At 44.0% G+C, this 21,102-nt stretch overlaps 1 protein-coding gene across 1 annotated transcript in view; it reads right to left on the reverse strand.

The window, feature by feature from the left end:
* Nucleotides 1-8,204: 8,204 nt before the first annotated feature.
* The window catches only part of herpud2 (HERPUD family member 2), a 33,792-nt gene continuing 20,894 nt past the window's right edge, over nucleotides 8,205-21,102 (reverse strand). Inside the window, exons 5-8 of the mRNA XM_052023581.1 lie at nucleotides 19,897-20,022; nucleotides 13,221-13,544; nucleotides 10,426-10,543; nucleotides 8,205-9,650 (exon numbers count right to left, since the gene is read on the reverse strand). Coding sequence (XP_051879541.1) covers nucleotides 9,462-9,650; nucleotides 10,426-10,543; nucleotides 13,221-13,544; nucleotides 19,897-20,022 — 757 coding nt within the window. The 3' untranslated portion in view covers nucleotides 8,205-9,461. The remainder of the gene's footprint in view (nucleotides 9,651-10,425; nucleotides 10,544-13,220; nucleotides 13,545-19,896; nucleotides 20,023-21,102) is intronic.

Raw genomic sequence — 21,102 nt, forward strand, 5'->3', positions numbered from 1 at the left:
AATTGAGAGTCTTTGTCATACTAGCTGTTCCACAGCAACCCTCTGCTGCCAAACCTCTGTCATTATCCATTTAGTGCACCTTGAGTTCTGGCCTTATTCTCAAGCCCTATTGGCTGAGTTGATCGTTAGTACTTGACTCAATGAAGGCAGGATGGTAGTTATGCTTTGGAATGTTCCTCCTGCAAGATGTGGGAAGTCAGGGAACCTCACGGTCTCCCTGATGACTATATCTGAGGGAAGTGCACCCAGGTACAGATCCTGACAGACTGGGTCAAGGAAGGAGATAGAGAGCTTAGTGGAATGGTGTCATGACAACAACCTTTCCCTCAATGTCAACAAAACTAAAGAGCTGGTCATTGACTTCAGGAAAGGGGGCGGTGTACATGCACCTGTCTACATAAATGGTGTTGCGGTCGAGAGGGTTCACAGCTTCAAGTTCCTGGGAGTGAACATCATCAACAGCCCATCCTGGTCAAATCATGTAGATGCCACGGCCAAGAAAGCTCACCAGCGCCTCTACTTCCTCAGGAGGCTAAAGAAATTTGGTTTGTCCCCTTTGACTCTCACCAACTTTTACCGATGCACCATAGAAAGCATCCTATCTGGATGTATCACGGCTTGATACGGCAACTGCTCTGCCCAAGACCACGAGAAGCTGCAGAGAGTTGTGGATGCAGTCCAGCACACCACGGACACCAGACTCCCCTCCTTGGACTCCGTCTTTACCTCTCGTTGTCTTGGTGAAGCAGCCAGCATAATCAAAGAACCCACCCACCCGGGTCATTCTCTCTTCTCTCCTCTTCCATCGGGTAGGAGATACAGGAGCCTGAGGGCACGTACCGCAGCTTCTACCCCACTGTGATAAGACTATTGAACAGTTCCCTTATACAATGAGATGGACTATGACCTCACGATCTACCTTGTTGTGACTGACCTTGCACCTTATTGCACTGCACTTTCTCTGTAGCTGTGACACTACTCTGTACTGTTATTGTTTTTAACCTGTACTACATCAATGCACTCTGTACTAACTCAATGTAACTGCACTGTGTAATGAATTGACCTGTACGATCGGTTTGTAAGACAAGCTTTTCACTGTACCTCGGTACAGTGACAATAATAAACCAATACCAACTGGAACTCGATTTGGATGTACTCAGGATCATCTGGGAAGCTGAGAGCATCATAGATGAGACTTTTACTGAGACACAAAATATTCTGCAGATGCTGGACTCTGGAGCAATACACAGAAAGTGCTGGAGGAACTCAGCAGCCAGGCAGCATCCATGGAGGGAAATAAACAGTCGATGATTTGGACCAAGACCCTTCATCAGGACTGGAAAGGAAGAGGGTAGAAGCCAGAATAAAAAGGTTGGGGGGGGGGGGGTGGGGAGAGATCACATGCAGGCAGGTGATGGGTGAGTTCAGGTGATGGGGGAAGGTACTTTTTACTGAGTACACCCAAGGTGCAGACTTCAGATAGATGGGTGACCACCAGGAAAAGTAAGGGAAGTAGGCAGTCAGTGGGGGATGCTCTTTCAGGGATTAGCAGCAGTAGTCAGGTCTCTGCATTGTGACTGGCTCAGAGGGAAAGGGTGCAATCAGACAGGGTGATAGTGAGAGGGGCAGATAAGAGATTCTGTGGCTGCAGAAGAGACACCAGGATGGCGTATTGCCTCCCGGATGCCAGGGTCAAGGATGTCTCTGACCAGCTGCAGAAAATTCTTGAGGGTAGGGTGAACAGCCAGAGGTCATTTTACATGTTGGTACAAACAATATAGGTCGACCAATGGCAGTTAAGAAGTAGACCTCAAGGGTAGTGATTTCCAGATTACTCCCAGGGCTACATGCTAGCGAGGTTAGAAATAGAAGGATAGGCCAGATGAATTCATGGCTGAGGAGCTAGTGCAGGGGACAGGGATTCAGAGTCTTAGACCATTGGGATCTCTTCTAGGGTAGAGGTGACCTGTACAAGAGGAATGGGTTTCACTTGAACCACAGAGGGACCAATATCCTTGCAGGGAAATTTGGTAATGCTGCATGGGAGGGTTTAAACTAGATTAGCAGGGTGTTGGGCTCTGAGCAGGAGCAAGTCATGGGATAAAGCAGTAGCCAGTGAGAGCAAATTTAGTAATCAGGACAGCCAGGGGCACAGTAAAGGCAGGGAAAGGAATACTGAATCAAACTGTTTTATTTCAGTGCACAAAGTTTAACAGGTAAGGCAGACACACTCAGAGTGTGGATTAGCTCTGAGGACTGGGATGTTATAGCCATAACAGAAACATGGCTGAGATAATTGCAGGATTCAATATTCAATATTCTGGGATACAAATGCTTCAGGTGTGACAGAGGTACAGGTAAGCAAGGAGGTGTGTTGACTTTTTGATAAGGGAGAACACAACAGCAGTACTTAGAGATGACATTCTTGGGGGATCATCCAGTGAGGCCTTATGGGTACTACCTAGAAACAAGTAGGGGAGGGTCACACTAATGGGGCTGTATTATAGACACCCCCACCAGTGGGAACTTGAGGAGCAGGTGTGTAGAGAAATTGCTAAGAATAATAGAGTTGCATTAGTGGGAGATTTTAATTTCCCTGGTATTGAATGGACTACCCAGAGTGTTAAGGGCCTGGACAGCGTGGAATTTGTGAAGTGTATCCATGAAAGATCCCTGACTCAATATATAGCAGGCCCTACTCAGGAGAGTGCAATACTGGACCAATACAGGTAACAAAAGTGGCAGTCAGAGAGCAGTTAGGCTCTAGTAACCATAATTCTATTAGTTTTAAGATAGAGATGGAAAAGGATAGGACAGGTCCACATTTTAGGATCTTAAACTGGAGCAGGGCTAATTTTGGGGGATTTAGGCAGGATCTAACAGAGGTTGATTGGATGAACGTGTTTGAAGGGAAACGAACGAATAGCAAGTGGGAGGCTTTTAAGAGTGTGATATCAAGAGTCCAGAAGCAGCATGTTACTGTTAGGGTTAGGGTGAAGGGTAAACCTGGCAAATTTAGGGAACCCTGGCTGACAAGAAATATTGAGGCTCTAGTCAAGAAATAGAAGGAAGCATACATTGGGTTTAGGTGGTAGGGGACGAGCGAATCCTTTGATGATAATAAAAAGATTAAGAATACTCTTAAGAGGGAAATCAGGATGGCAAAGAGAGGGTATGAGATGAATCTGGCAGATAGGGTTAAGGAAAATCCCAAGAGGTTCTGTAGCCATATTAAGAGTAAAAGGGTGGCTGAGGAGAGAGTGGTCCCCTTGGAGATGAGCAGGGCCACCTACATCTTGAGCTGCAGAAGATGGGTGGAATATTTAATGAATATTTCTCCTGTGTTTATTGAGGAGAAAATCATGGTTGCTCAAGAGATAAGGGAAACAAATGGTGATTATTTAGAGGACATTCGTATTCCAGGGAGGAGGCATTTGCAGCCTTGCATCGCATTAAGGTGGATAAATCCTCAGCGCCTGACCGAGTGCATCCTCGGACTTTGTGGGAGGCGAGAGATGAAATTGCTGAGGCCCTTGTGGAGATATTTGCTTCATTATTAGCCACTGGTGAGGTTCTCAAAGACTGGAAGGTGGCTAATGTTGTTCCATTGTTTAAGAAGGGCAGCAAGGACAAGCCAGGGAACTACAGGCCAGTCAGCTGGAGGGAATTCTGAGGAACAGGATCTACTAGCATTTGGATAGGCAGAGTCTGATGAGGAGGAGTCAGCATGGCTTTGTGCATGGAAAGTCATGTTTGAAGAACCTTTTAGAGCTTTTTTTTGAGGTAATGAAAGGCTAAACGACAGTAGGGCAACAGATGTTGTCTATTTGGACTTCAGCAAAGCCTTCGATGAGGTCCTGCACGGTAGGCTGGTCTGGAAGGTTAGGAATACAGGGAGAACTAGTTAGGTGGATTCAAAATTGGCTCAGAGGTTGGTGGTTGAAGGTTGTTTCTTGGAATGGAGGCCAGTGATGAGTGGTATGCTGTAAGGGTCAGTGTTGGGACCCTTAACATTTCAATGATTTGGATGCCAAGGTACAAGGCTCAATCAGTAAGTTTACAGATGACACAAAATTAGGCGGTGTTGATGATAGTGAAGAAAGTTTTCGTAAATTACAGGGGGATCTTGATCAGTTAGGGAAGTGGGCCATGAAGTGGCAAAAGGCTTTCAGTACAGGTAAGTGTGAGGTGATGCATTTTGGAAAGTCAAACCAGAGTAGGGCTTATACTATGAATGGTAGGGCACTGGGGAGTGTACTGGAACAGAGGGGCCTAGGAGTACAAGGGCTTAGTTCATTGAAAGTGACATCACAGGTAGACAAAGGTGGTGAAAAAGGTGTTTAGCATGCTGGTCTTCATCAGTCAGGCCATTGAGTATAGGAGTTGGGACATTATGTTGCAGTTGAATAAGTCATTGGTGAGACTGCACTTGGAGTACTGTGTACAGTTTTGGTCACTTTATTATGGGAAGGATGTGATTAAACTGGAAAGAGTTCAGAAAAGATTTGAGGATGTTGGCAGGACTGAAGGGCCTGAGTAATAGGGAGAGGTGGGCTAGGTCTTTATTCCTTGGAGTGTAGGAGAATGAGGGGTGTTTAAAATTATGAGAGGCATAGATAAGGTGGATGGTAACAGTCTTTTCCCCAGGGTAGGGGAGTCCAAAACTAGGGGGCATAGATTTAGAGTGAGAGGGGAAAGATTTAAAAGCGACCTGAAGGGCAACTTTTTCCACACAGAGGGTGGTGAGTATATGGAATGAGCTGCCAGAGGAAGTGGTTGAGGCAGGTACAATAGTATCATTTAAGAAGCAATTGGATAGGCGGGGCTTAGAGGGATATGGGTTGAACGCAGGAAATTGGGACTAGCTGGGTGGGCACCATGGATTTGTTGGGCCGAAGGGCTATCTGTGCTGTATTGCTCTATGACTCTGAGTTTTGGCCTTATTCTCATGTCCTGTTGGCTGAGTTGCCTTGACTAATGGTGCTGATCTTTCCAATCACTTTCAATACATACCAGGAAATCTGTTTCTTACACCCACACTGCCCTCCACTGGGAGCAATAGTTACTGCAGGCAGATAGTTCTGTCTGGAGACACCAAATTTCTGGAGCAAAAAATACTACTGGAGGAACTCAGCGGGTCAGGCAGCGTCTGCAGAAATGGACACTAGACATGTTGGGTTGAGATGCTTCATCTGGACTGTTTCTCTCTGTCAGCAGGACATTGTGTCAGCTCCATTACCAACTGCCTCACCAACCCTATCCACCTCACATCTGCTGCAGAGACAGTCATTCATGCCTTTGTTACCTCCAGATTAAAATAGCCAATGCACTCCTGGCTGGTCTCCCACGAAACCTCTGCTACTCCTATCTCTCACAAGGTTTGTTCATCATCTCTAAGCTTCTTGTGCTGCACAGGTTTCCAATGTTAAAATCCCCATTGCTTCCAAGTCCACCATGTTGTCATTCATCCCATTCTGGCCAGCCCTACCTCCCTCACCAGTCTCTGCACTCCACTTTTTCTGTGGCAGGTTCACATCTTGTATTACAGGGAACTCAGATAACCTGTGCAAGGTGCAGAACAAATCAGGAAGGCTTTCACTTCAAGGGGTTTGGAGTGTGGCAGTAGGGAATTTCTGCAACTGTACAAGGTACTTGCAAGACACATCTAGTGTACTGTGAACAACTTTGGTCCCCTTTCTTAAGGAAAGCTTTATTGTCAGTGGAAGCAATTTGGGAAAGGTTAATGGGGGTGATCCTGGGTAGACAGGGATTGTTTTACAGGGAAAGGTTGACCAAGTTGGGTCAAAGGAGTTGAGAATGAGAGGTAATTGTATTGAAACACAAGGGTCTTAGGGGGTTTGACAGTAAATGCTGTGAGGACATTTCTTCTCATGGGAATCTAGGAGCAGGGCTCATGGTCTCAGAATAGAGGCGCCCATTTGAGAAGGGGATGAGAAAGAATTTCTACTCTGAAAGGGTTGAGTCTCTTTGGAATTCCTTGCATCATCCTTTAATATGTTCAGAGCTGAAGTAGTCAGATTTTTAACCTACATGTGTAAGGGGACATGGCAGGTAAGTAGACGAGGCTGTGACCCTATCTAGTGACAGAACAGACACAAGGGGCTGATAATAACAGGAGCTGGACTAAGCGATGGGCTGTTGGTCTATCACCTGCCCTTTGGCAGTCATGCCTACAACTAACTGCCTAGGACCCAAGCCCTGGGCTTACTTCATTAGTTAAGAAAGAGTTGGAGAGAATTAGATTTGTCAAAGAGAGATACAGCACAGAAACAGGGCCTTTGCCCCATTGAGTCCATGCTGACCACCAACCACCCATTTACACTGATGCCATTTTATTCTCCCCCCATTCTACCCCTCACCCACACACTGGGGGCAATTTAGTGGCCAATTAACTCACCAACCCATGTTTTTGGGATGTGGAAGGAAACTGGTGCACCCAAGAAACCCATGCAGTCACAGGGAGAACATGCAAACTCCAGCCAGCACCTGAGATTAGGATTAAACCCAGGTCTCTGACACTATGAGGCAGTGGCTCTATGAGCCACACACCACCTACCATCTGATTCCAAGCTTTTTTTCTCCTTCCCAATTCTGGCCAAAGGTCTTTGACCTGAAAGTTAACCGTTTCTCCTCTCACTGATACTGATATGGTGTTTTGAGCATCTGCAGTTTTTGATTTTTCACAGCCTGGTGCCTCCTTTGGTTTATTGTCAAATTTTGTTTGAGGATCTTTCTGTGACAGATAGACTACTACCAACAACCTGGATTTGTATGGAGTGCTGAAAGCGTGCTGCTGTGGCAGGGGATGAGGAACTGAATCTCTGTCTACACTCTCATGTCAAAGTTCCAATGACACCAATATTTATCCTTCAACTGATAAACTGTCTGGTCATCGTCATCTTCCGGCTTATGGGAGTTGGCTGTACACATTATAGGGAAAATGCACCTGTAACTACATGTCAAAAGTTTCCTGCAAAATACTGGAAATAATGAAAGAAATACAAACCTTTGGCTTTCCCAAAATATCGCACAGCTACCTTTATAGCTACAAAAGGGACATGGTTAAAAAAAGGCACGTATTTGTTTTACCTCCGCATAAGGATATTACCCTCACAGAAGTTGATGTATTCTCGCCAACCTCATTTTAGGAGGTTAAAGGCCACAATCGATAATATGGAAGAGGAGGGCTTTTCCCACCATCAGTTCCTCAAACAGGTCGCATGTGTGGAATTGAAATTTGGCATAAGAATAGTGCTACAAAACTTAGTACAGTGATTAAAAACTCAGATATAAAATGCCATTATGCTGTCAAACATTACAGCGGACTAAAATTAAGTTGAATTTATTTACAATTATGATAAATCACAGAAGCAACAGAATTTCACTCATCCACTGACTGTAAAACCGCAGAGCAGGCACAACTGGTGTCTGTGAACAGGGATTGAGATCTTACCTTCATGTCACTTGGTAATCAAACACATGGGGTGAAATGAAAGCTTTCTGCCCGCCAGCTGTCAAAGGAGGAGACTGAAGTGGATTTGGAACCTTGACACTGAGCAACAGTAGAAACAGGTCACAGGCACCAAAAAAAAATGCCCAAGACATCCAAGGTGCACCTAGCCTTCAGAGAAAATCTGAGGGATCAAAGATATTAATTTGAAATTTGTTTTTATTCATCAGGATGTGGACCACACTGGCACCTTCGCCCATCTCCAGCTGGCCCCTGAACAGTGACATCAGGTGAACTCAGGACAGTTGACAGACATCTATACTGGAGTGTTTAAAGTAACTCAGAACCAGAACAGGTAAGGGCGGCATATTTTCTTTTCTCAGATTATTAGTGAGACAGATGTGTTTTCACAACAATTCACCAGTTTCATGGTCACAATTACCTGATGGCAGCTTTACTCTAGCTTTAATGACTTGTATTTAAACTCCCTGCTGCCACAGTGTAGTCCAAAGTTGTGCTCTTTGATGAATAATTCAGGTATGCGGTTACTAATCCAGCAATTTATTAACAATGCTAGGTACCCCTAAATGCCCTGTGTACCACACCTAGTACAATTAGTACACTTCACAGGCCGAATAGAGAAAGATCCTGCAAAGTTTGGGGAGATTGGTCTTGGTAATAAGGTCATGAATTTCAGTTGCAGAAAATCATTTGAGGCCATGTAGTCCCTCCATGTAGTACCAAATGCATGTGTCAATGTTTATTCAAATAAATCATTATTTGCTTTATTTTTTTTCTAACAATCAGTAATATATTGTGACAGTATTGTTAAAAGTATGTTAGCATGCTGCAGACACTGAGTTTATTTGGCCTTCTAAAGTACCAAACAGTGCTGCTAATTCTATATGTAGCATTTATTGCTGTTCAGGCTAGGAAAGCTCTCAAACAGACCATGTTATTTACACCGCTATGCTCTCACATTTCCACTATATCAGTACATATGCACGAGTCACATCACCATCTCCAAATGAAAACTGCCAATTGACCAGTTATGATCCTCAAAGTTATGTCTTCAATGCCCAAAAGACGAGGCAGTAAAATATACAATTCTAAAATGAGTTTTTAAAATGTAAAAGCAATTTTAAAAAGTATGTATATAACAAGTACAAATTACATTGGAGTTCTGTCTCTCAAATCCCAAACTACAGCTCACAAGTTTCATGAAAGCTCCAGAGTGTTCTTGTGATTGAAGGCGAGGTGAAGCTGTCTGTTCACCTCTACCTGGTTAGCAGAGAAGCCCAGGGTTCAGGTTAAATATTCCAGGGGATTAATTATCTCATACACCCAGCTCAAAATACAAATGAAGCCAACCCCAAACTACCAGCCTGGCTTCATAATCCAAACTAACCAGTCAACAGCCAGCAACACTGCGTCAGGAAACTGTTCTAATCGGAGTATTGGGCTGGCAACCAATGAAAAATGCAGAAGCTAAGAAAAGTAACGTGATGTGTGACTGACATGCTAGCAAATTCAGATTGCATGTACACCATTACAAGTCAGCTGGAAAGAAATAGTGGTGTGAACCAAATGGATTCCTCCTTACCCAAGTGTAGACCACCAAGGCCAGTTCCATTTATGTAACTCCATCACCAGCACCTCCAAAGTAACAGCTGGTGGCAGTTATAACAAAATCAGGGAAAATAGGCAATTTTTCAATTTCATTTTTTCCTCATGTACAGCAATGAAAACTAAAGCAAGGAGAGCAGGGTTTTCCATTTAGTGCGTGCCAGATGTTGGGTGTAATCAAAGGATGGCATGATCAGGAGAACGACTCAACACACTGAACCCATGGGGATTGCAGCAGCAGTGGCAACGCAATAAAGGGTTAGGCACACTCCCACACTTGAGACGTTTGGGGTTTCTTTTCAGTAAATGTCACTCAAATATACAACCGTAGGGAGCAGAAAAGTTGAAAAGTCCACTGCTTGTCCTAGTTGCCAACTTGAGGGGGGCCTTCAGGGATGAGAGAGGTGAAGAAGGTGGTAACAAATGACCATGCCGAAGCCATGAAGCCAGGGGGCTCTGCCCCTCCTGTGCTTTCCGTGGTGTCGTCTCCACTGTCACCGCTCTCACCACTCTCCCCGCTATCGTCATCCAGACCTTCATCCATGAGCCGCTCCTGGAAAATAAACCACAGCTTGTTGCAATGAGTGCAGCATTGCCTGTACCCTGAGGGTGCTGACCCACAATGTTCAGAGGGTTGTGCACTTGTCAGCCCACCCCCACCCCAGGAAACTCCCAAAACAAGCCAACAACACTGGCCTGTGAAGGTTTAACGGTGACGTAGTTCAAATGCAGATCCACCAACTCTAACGATGGTTTAGCAGGAGTAAGAGAGCGAGATATACTGTATATATGCCGGTCACGGAAGTGTCATTAGGAGATGCCTTTTCCTGCTTTAAACACTCTGGGCCAATTTCACCACCTCTTATTAAGTGTAATTATAAAACACCTCTGTTTCTACCTCATAAACACAAGCCTCACACAGACCACAAAAATTCTGGGTCTTTTCCCCTTTTTCCTTCTAAATTCTCTGTGATATGTTTTAGTAGTTTTGGATTAAAGCCTCACATCCAGTTTTTTTTTGTAGATTTTTTAATCCATCAGCATGCATATGCCACAAATACAAATTTATCCAGAGATTGTATACAGCATCCACACTTGGGGAAGTGAGGTATCAGTTTCAGCTAACTTGCAATGCTTTAGGCACATTCTTTGTAATATATCTGTCACACATCACCTTGGGTATCCAGTGTACTCATGATATTTACAAACTAGTCTCTGGGTTCCACGGTTAAAGAAACAGTAAAGTGATGAGATGCATGTGCTATGAATTCACACAGTAATGTTTGGGATTTATGACTGCTACACTGAGACACATGGTTCAAACTCACCATTTCATGGACTTCAAGGGCATTATCCTCTTGTGCTTCCTGGTTGAAGTCTGCTGGTTGATTTGCTGGGCGCCCATTTGGTGCATCCTGCCTGAATGGGAACCATCCAGCTTGATGCCTGGTGTTTTACAATTATCATAGTTACTTAGAGCTAAAGTCCACAGATAACAGCTCAAACCACTCAAAACCACAATATTTGAAAAACAACATTGGATTGCAGAGAGCTCCAGTTAATTCAACTGGAGTTTTTTTTTACATTAGCAGTAGCCACTGATTATAACTGATAATTAAGTTGCAGAAACACACCAATCTGTGAGAAAACTGACAACATGCTCAACAGAATTAGGTACAAAAGCAAAATGCTGCAAATCTGAAATAAAAACAGATGGATGGAAACACATGACAAGCCAGGCAGTGTATATGGAAAGTGAGAAACAGTTAATAGTTCAGATAATCCTTGGGAACTAACACCCGTGCCTAACTGCACCTGTGGTCCCACACCTCCATCACTGAACCAGCTGGACAATAGACACCTGAGCATAAAAACCAGGAGTCAGTCATCCTGCTCCACCACTCACTCACCATCTTCCTACACTATCCCCACGTACCGATTCCTTTAATATCCAGAAATCCATTCAACCGTTTTGAACTACCTCAGCCCTCTGGGGTAGAGAATTCCAAAGACTTACCACACTCTGGATGAAGAAATTTCTCCTGATATCAGTACCAAACAGCTGATCCCTGGTTCCTCCTTGCATCCAGCCCATTGACCCATCAGAATTTTTAAAAATTCAATGAGGTCTCCTAAATTCCTGAAAATACAAACCCAGTCTCCTTGTACAACAAACCCACTTTCCTTGGAACTGGTCTCGTGAATCTCTCGACACTCCCTCTATGGTAAGTATATCCTTTTGGGTAAAAGACTAAAATAATACACTTTGTCAGATGCAGTCTCACCAAAGCCTTACACACTTGCAGTTGGACCCCTGGACGCAAATTGTCTCACAATAAAGGCCAACGTATCATTTACTTCCTAACTGTTTGTGACACCTGCACCTTGGCTTTCAATGGCTTGTTGCAATCATACTCTAATCCCTTTGAATATTAACACTAACCAATATCATCATATAAAAAATACCCTGCTCATAGCACCAGAGATCTGGGGTCAATCCTGACATCTGGTACTGTCTGTGTGGAGTTTGCATGTCATTTCTATGACTATGTGGGTTCCCTCCAGGTGCTCTGGTTTCCCCTCATATCCCAAAGACATACAGGTGGGTGGGTTAATTGGCCACTGTAAATTGCTCCTACTGTTGGTGGGGATGGGGGGGTTGATGAGAATGTGAGGAGAATAAAATGGGATCAGTGTAAATGGGTGGTTGATAGTTGGGGTGGACTCAATGGGCTGAAGGACCTGTTTCCATGCTGTATGTCTCTATGACTCTGACCAAAGTGAAAGACCTCATTTTTTCATATTGTATTGCACTTGCCATGTTCTTGCCCACTCATTCAGCTTGTCTTTCTCAAGGTGTTCTGTTATTACACCCTTTACTGGAGATTTAAGCTTTCTTCAGCACTGACGTTTTGGTTCACAGTCTGTAGTCCCCATTTTCTCATTGTTGTCCATGAGCACATTAACAGCCCCCAAGAACACATTTGGACCACAACATCAGTAACCAAGCAGCTGGGGGAGCACGTTACAGTAAACGATGGGCAATGGTTGGGGATGCGAGGAAGGGGAGGTTTTCATTCAATACAAATGCCCAGAGGAAGCTTGCATCAATTATTATCTCTAAAATAATCACAAATCAAGTGTCTGAATCACTGAATTCCAGTCTTAAAGAAACTGCTCTAAATACATCATTTAGAGTTTACTATTGAACCCATTCTCATCATGTTCCACCTCATCACCTATCACTGTTAGAGTAAAACTCCTTTAATCTGGCAGGCTTGGGACTTTACTGGCACTGGACTGGCATATTTTCTGGACTATTGACATTATTCCAGTTAATAGTCTTACACACTTAATTCTCTTCCCCACCCCCAAGATGTTACAAAGCAGTTATTAAAGTTTTCAGCAAACCTAGTGAGGTCAAGGGGAGCGCAGGAACCGGGGCCCACACGTCGCAACAATGGGGATAGTGGATCCTCGGAGTTTTAAGCTCCTCCTACAAGGGAGAGGGCAGCACCAGTTTTATGACCACTGCCTTCACCTGGATGCTCCAAAGAACACCCTTTTATTATAGCATAAAAGCCAGACATTCCAATAGATTCAAACTGCCGTTGTAACTCAAATCACTGCCCAGACTATAGAATACTTGGTATGCTTGATGTTCAGTTTGAAGACAATGTCAGAACCATACCAGGAATAGGAGTATACCCTAAAGAAAACATGCATTTCCTGCAAATTAATTCAAAGAATAAAACCATCTCTTTGCTAGCTAGGAAAACAAATCTGTTGCCTTTCAAAACCAAAGGGTTGTACCACATATTCAGCTCCACTTGGTCTCCACACACCAAAAAGACAAAACAGAAGTTGGGAATGGGCTATTACTCTTTTTAAATCATGGGGCAGTCACTCACGATTAGGACTGGAATTGGTTTATTACTGTCACTTGTACCAAGGTACAGTGAAAAACTTGTCTTGCATACTATTCATACAGATCAATTCATTACACAGTGCATTGAAGTACTACAGGGTAAATCAAGACAGAATGCAGAGTAAAGTGTCATAGCTACAGAGAAAGTACAGTGCAGGTAGACAATAAAAGCAAAGTACTTGTGATAATACTTACAAATAAACAAGCAGGATTGCTCCCATCACCATGACAAAACGACTGAAAGAGGAGTAGAAGTAGACGATACTCAGCAGGATGCCTGCTCGGGACACGGTGTACATCCAGTCCAACCAGTCTCGATTCAAGTCCTCTTCATTCAGCACTGGGCCCCCCTGTGCATTCATCTGAATGTTCTGGTTCAAGGGCCTGTTCTCTGGGGCAGCTGCAATAGGAGCAGCTGGGGCATCATCTGGCTGATGAGGCTCTGGGTTCACTGGCTCAGAGGCTGCTGGACCCGAGGCCTGAGCACCGGCTGGACCCGAAAGCCTGGCTGCTGCTTGGCTGGGAAGGAAAGGGGAAAGAAACCAGAAGTGAAAGCTCTGCACCATCGAGGAAAACATTAAATCACACAACCAGACCCAAACATTCTCCACCTTTTGGCCACAAAGAGTAGTAGCACAGAGTCCAAGTTCATGGAGTACTGGGTCTACAGTGTAAGAAATTCGGGACTTTGGAAAGAGGATCTGCTGAGGTGGGGTGGAGGAAAAGAGATGATGTGTTTGTATTTTAGTTTAATAGGTAGATAGCTGGCTAGTGAGAGAGCCTTTTATTTCTCTAAACCTGAACGGTGGTTTATATTACAACATAAGGAATTAAATTATTTAAATACAACTACAAATAATCATTGAGTAAAGACTTTATCGAATTAAAAAAGTTAATTTAAGATACGGAAGAGCAGGTGTATACATCTGGACAGCAGTACTTGGGAGTTTGTGGACAATGAAACTGGTTTGAGCAAATGCATCGGCAGATGTCGTCTCCAGCCTGAATCGTTCACGCTCAGAGTCACTGAACTGAAGTGCAGGTTGGAGGCACTCAGAAGGGCTTCTTGAGCATGGGATAGATATTCTAGTTATTTTCCAGTACATTCTCAACTTCTTCCTCCTTTCAGGAAAGTAAGAGGAGAGCACCTAAAAGGCAGACACTACCTGCATTGTCCTGGGAACTGTAACTAAAAGGGCCCAAGTAAGATAGTCGTAGCTGAGTTACTGTGCTACACAAAAACCAGAGGGCGATGAAAATTCATGGTCAGCTCGGGGGTCTCACTGCTGATCTCGGTGACCTCCAGTGAGGGGCTTGTGTTGGTCGGCAGGGAGATGTTGTGTCCTCCACAATTGGAAGCGCTGCCACTAGCATTACAACAAAGCATAAAAAGCGAGAGACATTCACAAACCAGCAAAATATTTTGTCCAGAAGGCGTAATCTTTGCACCCGTGAATCACAGTCATGATGTTTCATTAGGTTTTCTGCCAGCAGCTACCACTGTGAATTGATGGCAATTAGGGAGGGTTTAAATTAACTTGGTAAGAGATGGGAAGCTGAGCAATGGTAAGAGGAGGAAAAAGCAGTAATGGAAAAAGGTAGAACAGATGAGGCAGAAGGTATTTAATGGGACAGATAGGTGGGTATTTTGGAAGGCAGTAGGCACCTTCCGCTGAGCTTCCACGTGCTCCCAATGATTAGACTCGAGGTCCTGTACACCAGCCTTAATGAGCAGCAATGGACCAGGGATTTCCACAGGTCAGTTGGGATGCTATATTCTTTCAAGGAGGCTTTGAGAACATCCTTAACTCATTTTTTTTGTCCAACTGGTAATCTCCTACTGGGATGGAGCTCCAATAATGTGTGTGTTTCGGGAGTCCTGTGTCAGGCATGAGCGATGTGGCAAGCTGAGCGTATTTACAGCTTCAATCCCAAGGATGTGCCCTGTCAAAGGACACTGACAGCATTGGTGAAATCTCCCTGACCCTTTTGGGTGCCTGCTGTAGGTCGCCCACATCTTAAAAGCACACAGGAAGACAGGGTAGATCAGTTGCTTTGTGCTGGGATTGATTGTGATCTTCAAATACTTTTCCTTAGACAACCAAAGCTGTGCTGTCACACTCTTGGTTCGTGCAGAGCTGTGGCTTTCAAGATAATGGGTTATGTCCTGGACTTTTGTTGCTGGTGATGTGAAAATCCTGCTCACCAAGTCTCCAGAGGGATGGAATTCACACATAATACAGGGAGCAGCTGAGCAGCCAGTGGGTGGAGGACTTTCCTGTTGGCAGCTTGCGGGGAGACCTCGTTTTATTGCAATTGGATTTGTCTCCTTTCTTGAAGATGGTCACCATTATTCACACCCTTCTCTTCCCAGATGTGGGAGATGTGGATATAAATTTGTAGCTGATGTTTCTTTCTGCCAGGGTTTGGAGATTCAGCAGGGATACCGACTGCTACTGCTGGCTTCTTGTTTTTCAGTCGGTTTTTCCAGAGTTCAGTGGCTTTTGAATACGTCAGTCAGGGTGAAGAATGGCAGGACCAAAGAGTTTGCTGGTGAACAGACCCAAGGTGGCCAATCAAGGACGGGGCAGTTAGTTTAAATATGGTAGTGGGGAAATTATTGGAATCCATCCTAAGGTACAGATTAATGTGGGTCAGCATGAATTCAACAAATGAATACTTTGAGGAGGTCATAAAGGTGGCATTGTGTTTGACTTTAGCAAGGTTTTTGACAAGGTTCCAAACAGTAGGGTGGTCAAAAAGCCCATGGGACCAAGTGTCTCAGTGCCTGGAAACAGAGGGGAATAGTCAACAGCTATTTTTGTAATGGGAGGGCTGTTATCAGGGAAGTTCACTGGGCTCAGCATTCAGAGTTTTGCGATATATATTAATGACTTAGACCCTTCTTAAAGAGTGGATTTAGATCCACTCTAAGGGAAGGAGGCAAAAGACAGGAAATTATAGGCCTGACTTCAGTGGTTGGTAAGATGTTAGAATCCATTATTAAGGATGAGGTCTTGGGGTACTTGGAAGCACATGATAAAATAGGCCAAAGTCAGCATGGTTTCCTTAAGGGGAAATCTTGCCTGACAAATCTGTTGGAATTCCTTGAGGAAGTAACAGGCAGAACAGACAAAGGAGAGTCAGAGGCTGTTGTTTACTTGGATTTTCAGAAGGCCTTTAACAAGGTGTTGGTATTGGTTTATTATTGTCACTTGTACCAAGGTACAGTGAAAAACTTGTCTTGCATACCAATCGTACAGGTCAATTCCTTACACAGTGCAGTTACATTGAGTTAGTACAGAGTGCATTGAGGTAGTACAGGTAAAAACAATAACAGTACAGAGTAAAGTGTCACAGTAACAGAGCAAGTGCAGTGCAATAAGGTGCAAGGTCACAACAAGGTAGATCATGAGGTCAGAGTCCATCTTATCATATAAGGGAACCATTCAATAGTCTTATCACAGTGGGGTAGAAGCTGTCCTTAAGCCTGGTGGTACGTGCCCTCAGGCTCCTGTATCTTCTACCCGATGGAAGAGGAGAGGAGAGAGAATGACCCGGGTGGGTGGGGTCTTTGATTATGCTGGCTGCTTCACCAAGACAACGAGAGGTAAAGACAGAGTCCAAGGAGGGGAGGCTGGTTTCCGTGATGTGCTGGGCTGTGTCCACAACTCTCCGCAGCTTCTTGCGGTCCTGGGCAGAGCAGTTGCTGTACCAAGCCGTGATACATCCAGATAAGATGCTTTCTATCGTGCATCAGGCTGCTAAACAAGATAGGAGCCCATGGTATTACAGGGAAGGTACTAGCATAGATAGAAGATTGGCTGACTGACAGAAGGCAAAGAGTGGAAATAAAGGGAATCTTTTCTGGTTGGCTGCCGGTGACTAGTGGCATTCCGCGGGGGTCGGTGTTGGATCTGCTACTTTTCATGTTATGTTAATGATCTGGATGACAAAATTGATGGCTTTGTGGCCAAGTTTGCAGATGATACAAAGATAGCTGGAGGGGCAGGTAGTGTTGAGGAAGCAGGGAGTCTGCAGAAGGACTTGGACAGGTTGGTAGAATGGGCAAAGAAGTGGCAGCGTAGGGAAGTATATGGTCATGCACTTTGATAGAAGGAATAAAGGCGAGGACTATTTTCTAAACGGGGAGCGAATTCAGAAATTGGAGGTACAAAGGGACTTGGGAGTCCTAGTGCAGGATTCCCTAAAGGTTAATTTGCAGGTTGAGTCGGTAGTAAGGAAGGCAAATGCAATGTTAGTATTCATTTTGAGGGGACTAGAATATAAAAGCAAGGATGTAATGCTGGGGCTTTATAAGGCATTGGTCAGACCGCATTTGGAGTATTGAGCAGTTTTGGGCCTCATATCCAAGGAAGGATGTGCTGGCATTGGACAGGTTCCAGAAGATGTTTACAAGAATGATCCTGGGAATGAAAGGGTTAATGTACGAGGAACATTTGATGGCTCTGGGCCTGTACTCACTGACATTTAGAAGGATGATGGGGGATCTCATTGAAACCTACCGAGTATTGAAATGCCTGGATAGAATGGACATGGAGAAGACTTTTCCAGTAGTGGGAGAGTCTAGGACCCAAGGGCACAGCCTCAGAAAAGAAGGATGTTCCTTCAGAACAGATATGGACGAATTTCTTTAGCCAGAGCGTGGTGAATTTGTGGAATTCATTGCCACAGACGGCTGGGGAGGCCAAGTCATTGGGTATATTTAAAGCAGAAGTTGATAGGTTCTTGATTAGTAAGGACAAAGGTTACGGGGAGAAGGCAGGAGAATGGGGTTGAGAAAAATAAATCAACCATGATCAAATGGCGGAGCAGACTTGATGGACCGAATGGCGTAATTCTTCTACTCTGTCTTATGGTCAAATGCAAGGGACGTGATAAAGCAGCTTACAATTGACGCAAAAATCGTCTGTGGAAGAGAAACTACACAAATATAGGTGAACTGGTCCGTTGGGCAGGAAGGTGGCAAATGATTTTAATCCAGAGTGTGCCTGGGGTAATGCACTTGGGGAGGTGCAACAAGGTAAGGGATGTCTTGTTGAGAGGTGTGCAGGAACAAAGGCACTTTGGAGTGCAAGTCCATAGATCCTTGCATATAGCAGGACAGGTTGATAATCTGGTTAAGGAGGCATTTGGGATTGCTTTCTTTTATCAGCCAACACAGAACCAAAAGAGCAGGGATGTTATGCTAGAAGTGTGTACAAAACTAGTTAGGTCACAGCCTGAGAAATGTGTACATTTCTGGTCATCATATTATAGGAGATATTTAACTACACTAGAGATTTAAGGAATGTTTCCAGCAACGACAAAAGATTGGATAAGCTGGGGTTATTCTGTTTGGAGCTGAGGCAGCCAAGGAGAGGTTCTATTGAAGTGCCGGTAATTATGAGCAGTAGGGCAAGTAGGAAGGACCCATTTCCCTTATCACAGTTGTAAAACCAAAAGAACAGGAATATAAAGTATTTGGTAGAAAAATTAGAAGGGAATTGAGGAAACATTTTCTTCCCCCCACTCAGAAGGTAGTGGGGTTTCACTTGCCAAAAGTGTGGGAGGCAGAAATCCTTATCACATTTGAACAGTATTAGATTGTGTACTTGAAGAGCCATGACCTGAGGGACTATGGATTCAGCGTGGGAAGTGGGATGAGGTTAGAAAGCTTGCGACTGGCAGACAAATTACCCAGGGTTCTGGTCGCCTCATTATAGGAAGGATGTGGAAGCTCTGGAGAAGGTGCAGAGGAGATTTACCAGGATGCTGCCTGGATCGGAGAGCATGTCTTTATGTGGATAGGTTGAGCGAGCTTGGGCTTTTCTCTTTTGAGTGAAGGAGGATGAGAGGTGACTTGATAGAGGTGTACAAGATGATAAGAGGCACAGATCGAGTGGACAGTCAGATACCTTTCCTCCCCCCAGGATGAAAATGGCTAACACAAGAGGGCATCATTTTAAGGTGATTGGAGGAACATACAAGGGGAATGTCAGAGGTAAGCTTTTTTTTCTATATATACACATAAATAATACACACACACACACACACAGTGGTGGGTGCGTGGAACGCACTGCCGGCAGAGGTGGTGGAGGCAGATACATCAGCGACACAAGAGACTCTTAGATAGCCACATCAATGATAGAGAAATGGGGAGCTATGTGGGAGGGAAGGGTTAGATAAGATCTTAGAGCAGGATAAAATGTTGGCACAACATTGTGGGATGAAGGGCCTGTACTGTGCTGTAATGTTCGATGTTCTATGACTGCATGAATTGTCGGTGTAATTACAAACTCTGTCCAGCAAGTGGCGCCAAGGATCCAGGCTCAACATCACAACCACACTGGAAGATGTGGAAACCTCTGAACTGTTCAGAGGTTTGCTATATTATATTTCCAAAACATTTGGAATAGTTTAATTACACAAATAGTACAAGTTAAATTGTAATTGCTTTCAAAATGCAAATCTGAGCTGATCAAGGCTTCCCATAGGAACTTGTTCAGTTCCTCCCCTCCCCCCCATGAAGATTATAGAGTAATTTTACTTTGCTAATTGAAAAAAATAACCATACATGTTGATAAGAAAGTTTAGATTAATGCCATCTTTGCTGCAGGAGTCAACAGTGGCTGTTGGATAACAGTATAGAACTTGTTCAATATAGAGAATACAATGGTGTCTGCATCTGTCCTGTAAACTGGGCTAAAACATAACAGATTATTCTATTACATTCTTCCAACAGTACCAGGATTATAAATGAGAAATGACAGGCCAAATTCTAATACTAATTTCATTTTCCTGACAATATGAACCAGTTACATTTCTGCATAACCCACCTTGTATCGTGTCAGAGTAACAGAATACTTACTACTGCAAGTAGTACTGTCGGGCATACATCTGCTGCCACCAGAGCACATGCTGTGGACTGTACATGGGATACACTGGAAAGCCAACTGGAATCACTGGCTGCATAGGAACCTGGCCACCTCCATGTCTGAAAGGAATCAGGTGTCACAGTTTAGCAGAGAAGGGAGACGAAAAAGAATGATCACTTATGAGTCCTTGATCTAAACAGGATTGGCAAGGTGGCATTCTGACAGATTTGTTGTATTTTGCAATGGATAACTCCACTTAGCATTCCATTCTTAATCTTAAAATCTAATCATACATAAAACATTTTATAGCAAGTTTTGTAGACAACATTCAAATATGCAACTCCAATCCTAATGTAGGATGTATGGTCACCATCAAAAGAGCACCTTGTGACTTTCACCTTCACTCAGATCCAGCATGCCAAATCTTGCTTCATCTCTTGCCAGAGCCAAACCTCAGTTCCCAATGTTTCCACATCCTTCAGCCAGTGATAACTGCAAGTGTACGCATTACTTTGCCAAGATTATCATCAACACCAAGTGCGTCAATAATTTGCAATGAAAGTGCAATTGTAACATAAAATATCCCAAGAGCCAGACACAGACCTGACAGGTGTCAAGCGAGAGAGACCAGGGAAATAACCCACAAAAAATGGTCAGAGATAGAACTTAAATGGGTTGTGTTGTAGAGAGTGAAAACTTTAAATTAAACCATTAGGGTATACAAGGCCCATCTAATGCTAGTGCAGTGATGACCAAATCTAACTAAATACAAGATCTTTACTTATGAATAAATGTGGGTATGAACATCAGCATCTTATATAGCTTATGGGAGATGTGGCAACGGCTAGAACAGGATTGAACTATTCCAGACTAGCAGTGACAAGAAAATACATGCATTTCTGTGGTAGATTAGCTGGGTACGTAGTAATCAATGTTTTTGAGACAGAGAGGATGTAGGTTTGAAGCTCTGTATGGGGCCAAAGTGGAACAGAGGGTGAACAATTTAGTACAGCCAGAGGATTCACTTTCAAGTTCCCACATGTCACAATCATTATCTGGACACACAATACTATTCCATCATCAGCTTGGTATTCCTTCCTACAGATCACTGTGGGAGCATCAACACTAAAACCTACTACAGTGGTTCAAGAAAACAAAGCAACGCCTCCCACATGCTCTTCAAGATCAGTCACATCCTG

This window comes from Pristis pectinata, chromosome 9 (genome assembly GCF_009764475.1).
Source record: "Pristis pectinata isolate sPriPec2 chromosome 9, sPriPec2.1.pri, whole genome shotgun sequence".
Classification (NCBI taxonomy): domain Eukaryota; kingdom Metazoa; phylum Chordata; class Chondrichthyes; order Rhinopristiformes; family Pristidae; genus Pristis; species Pristis pectinata.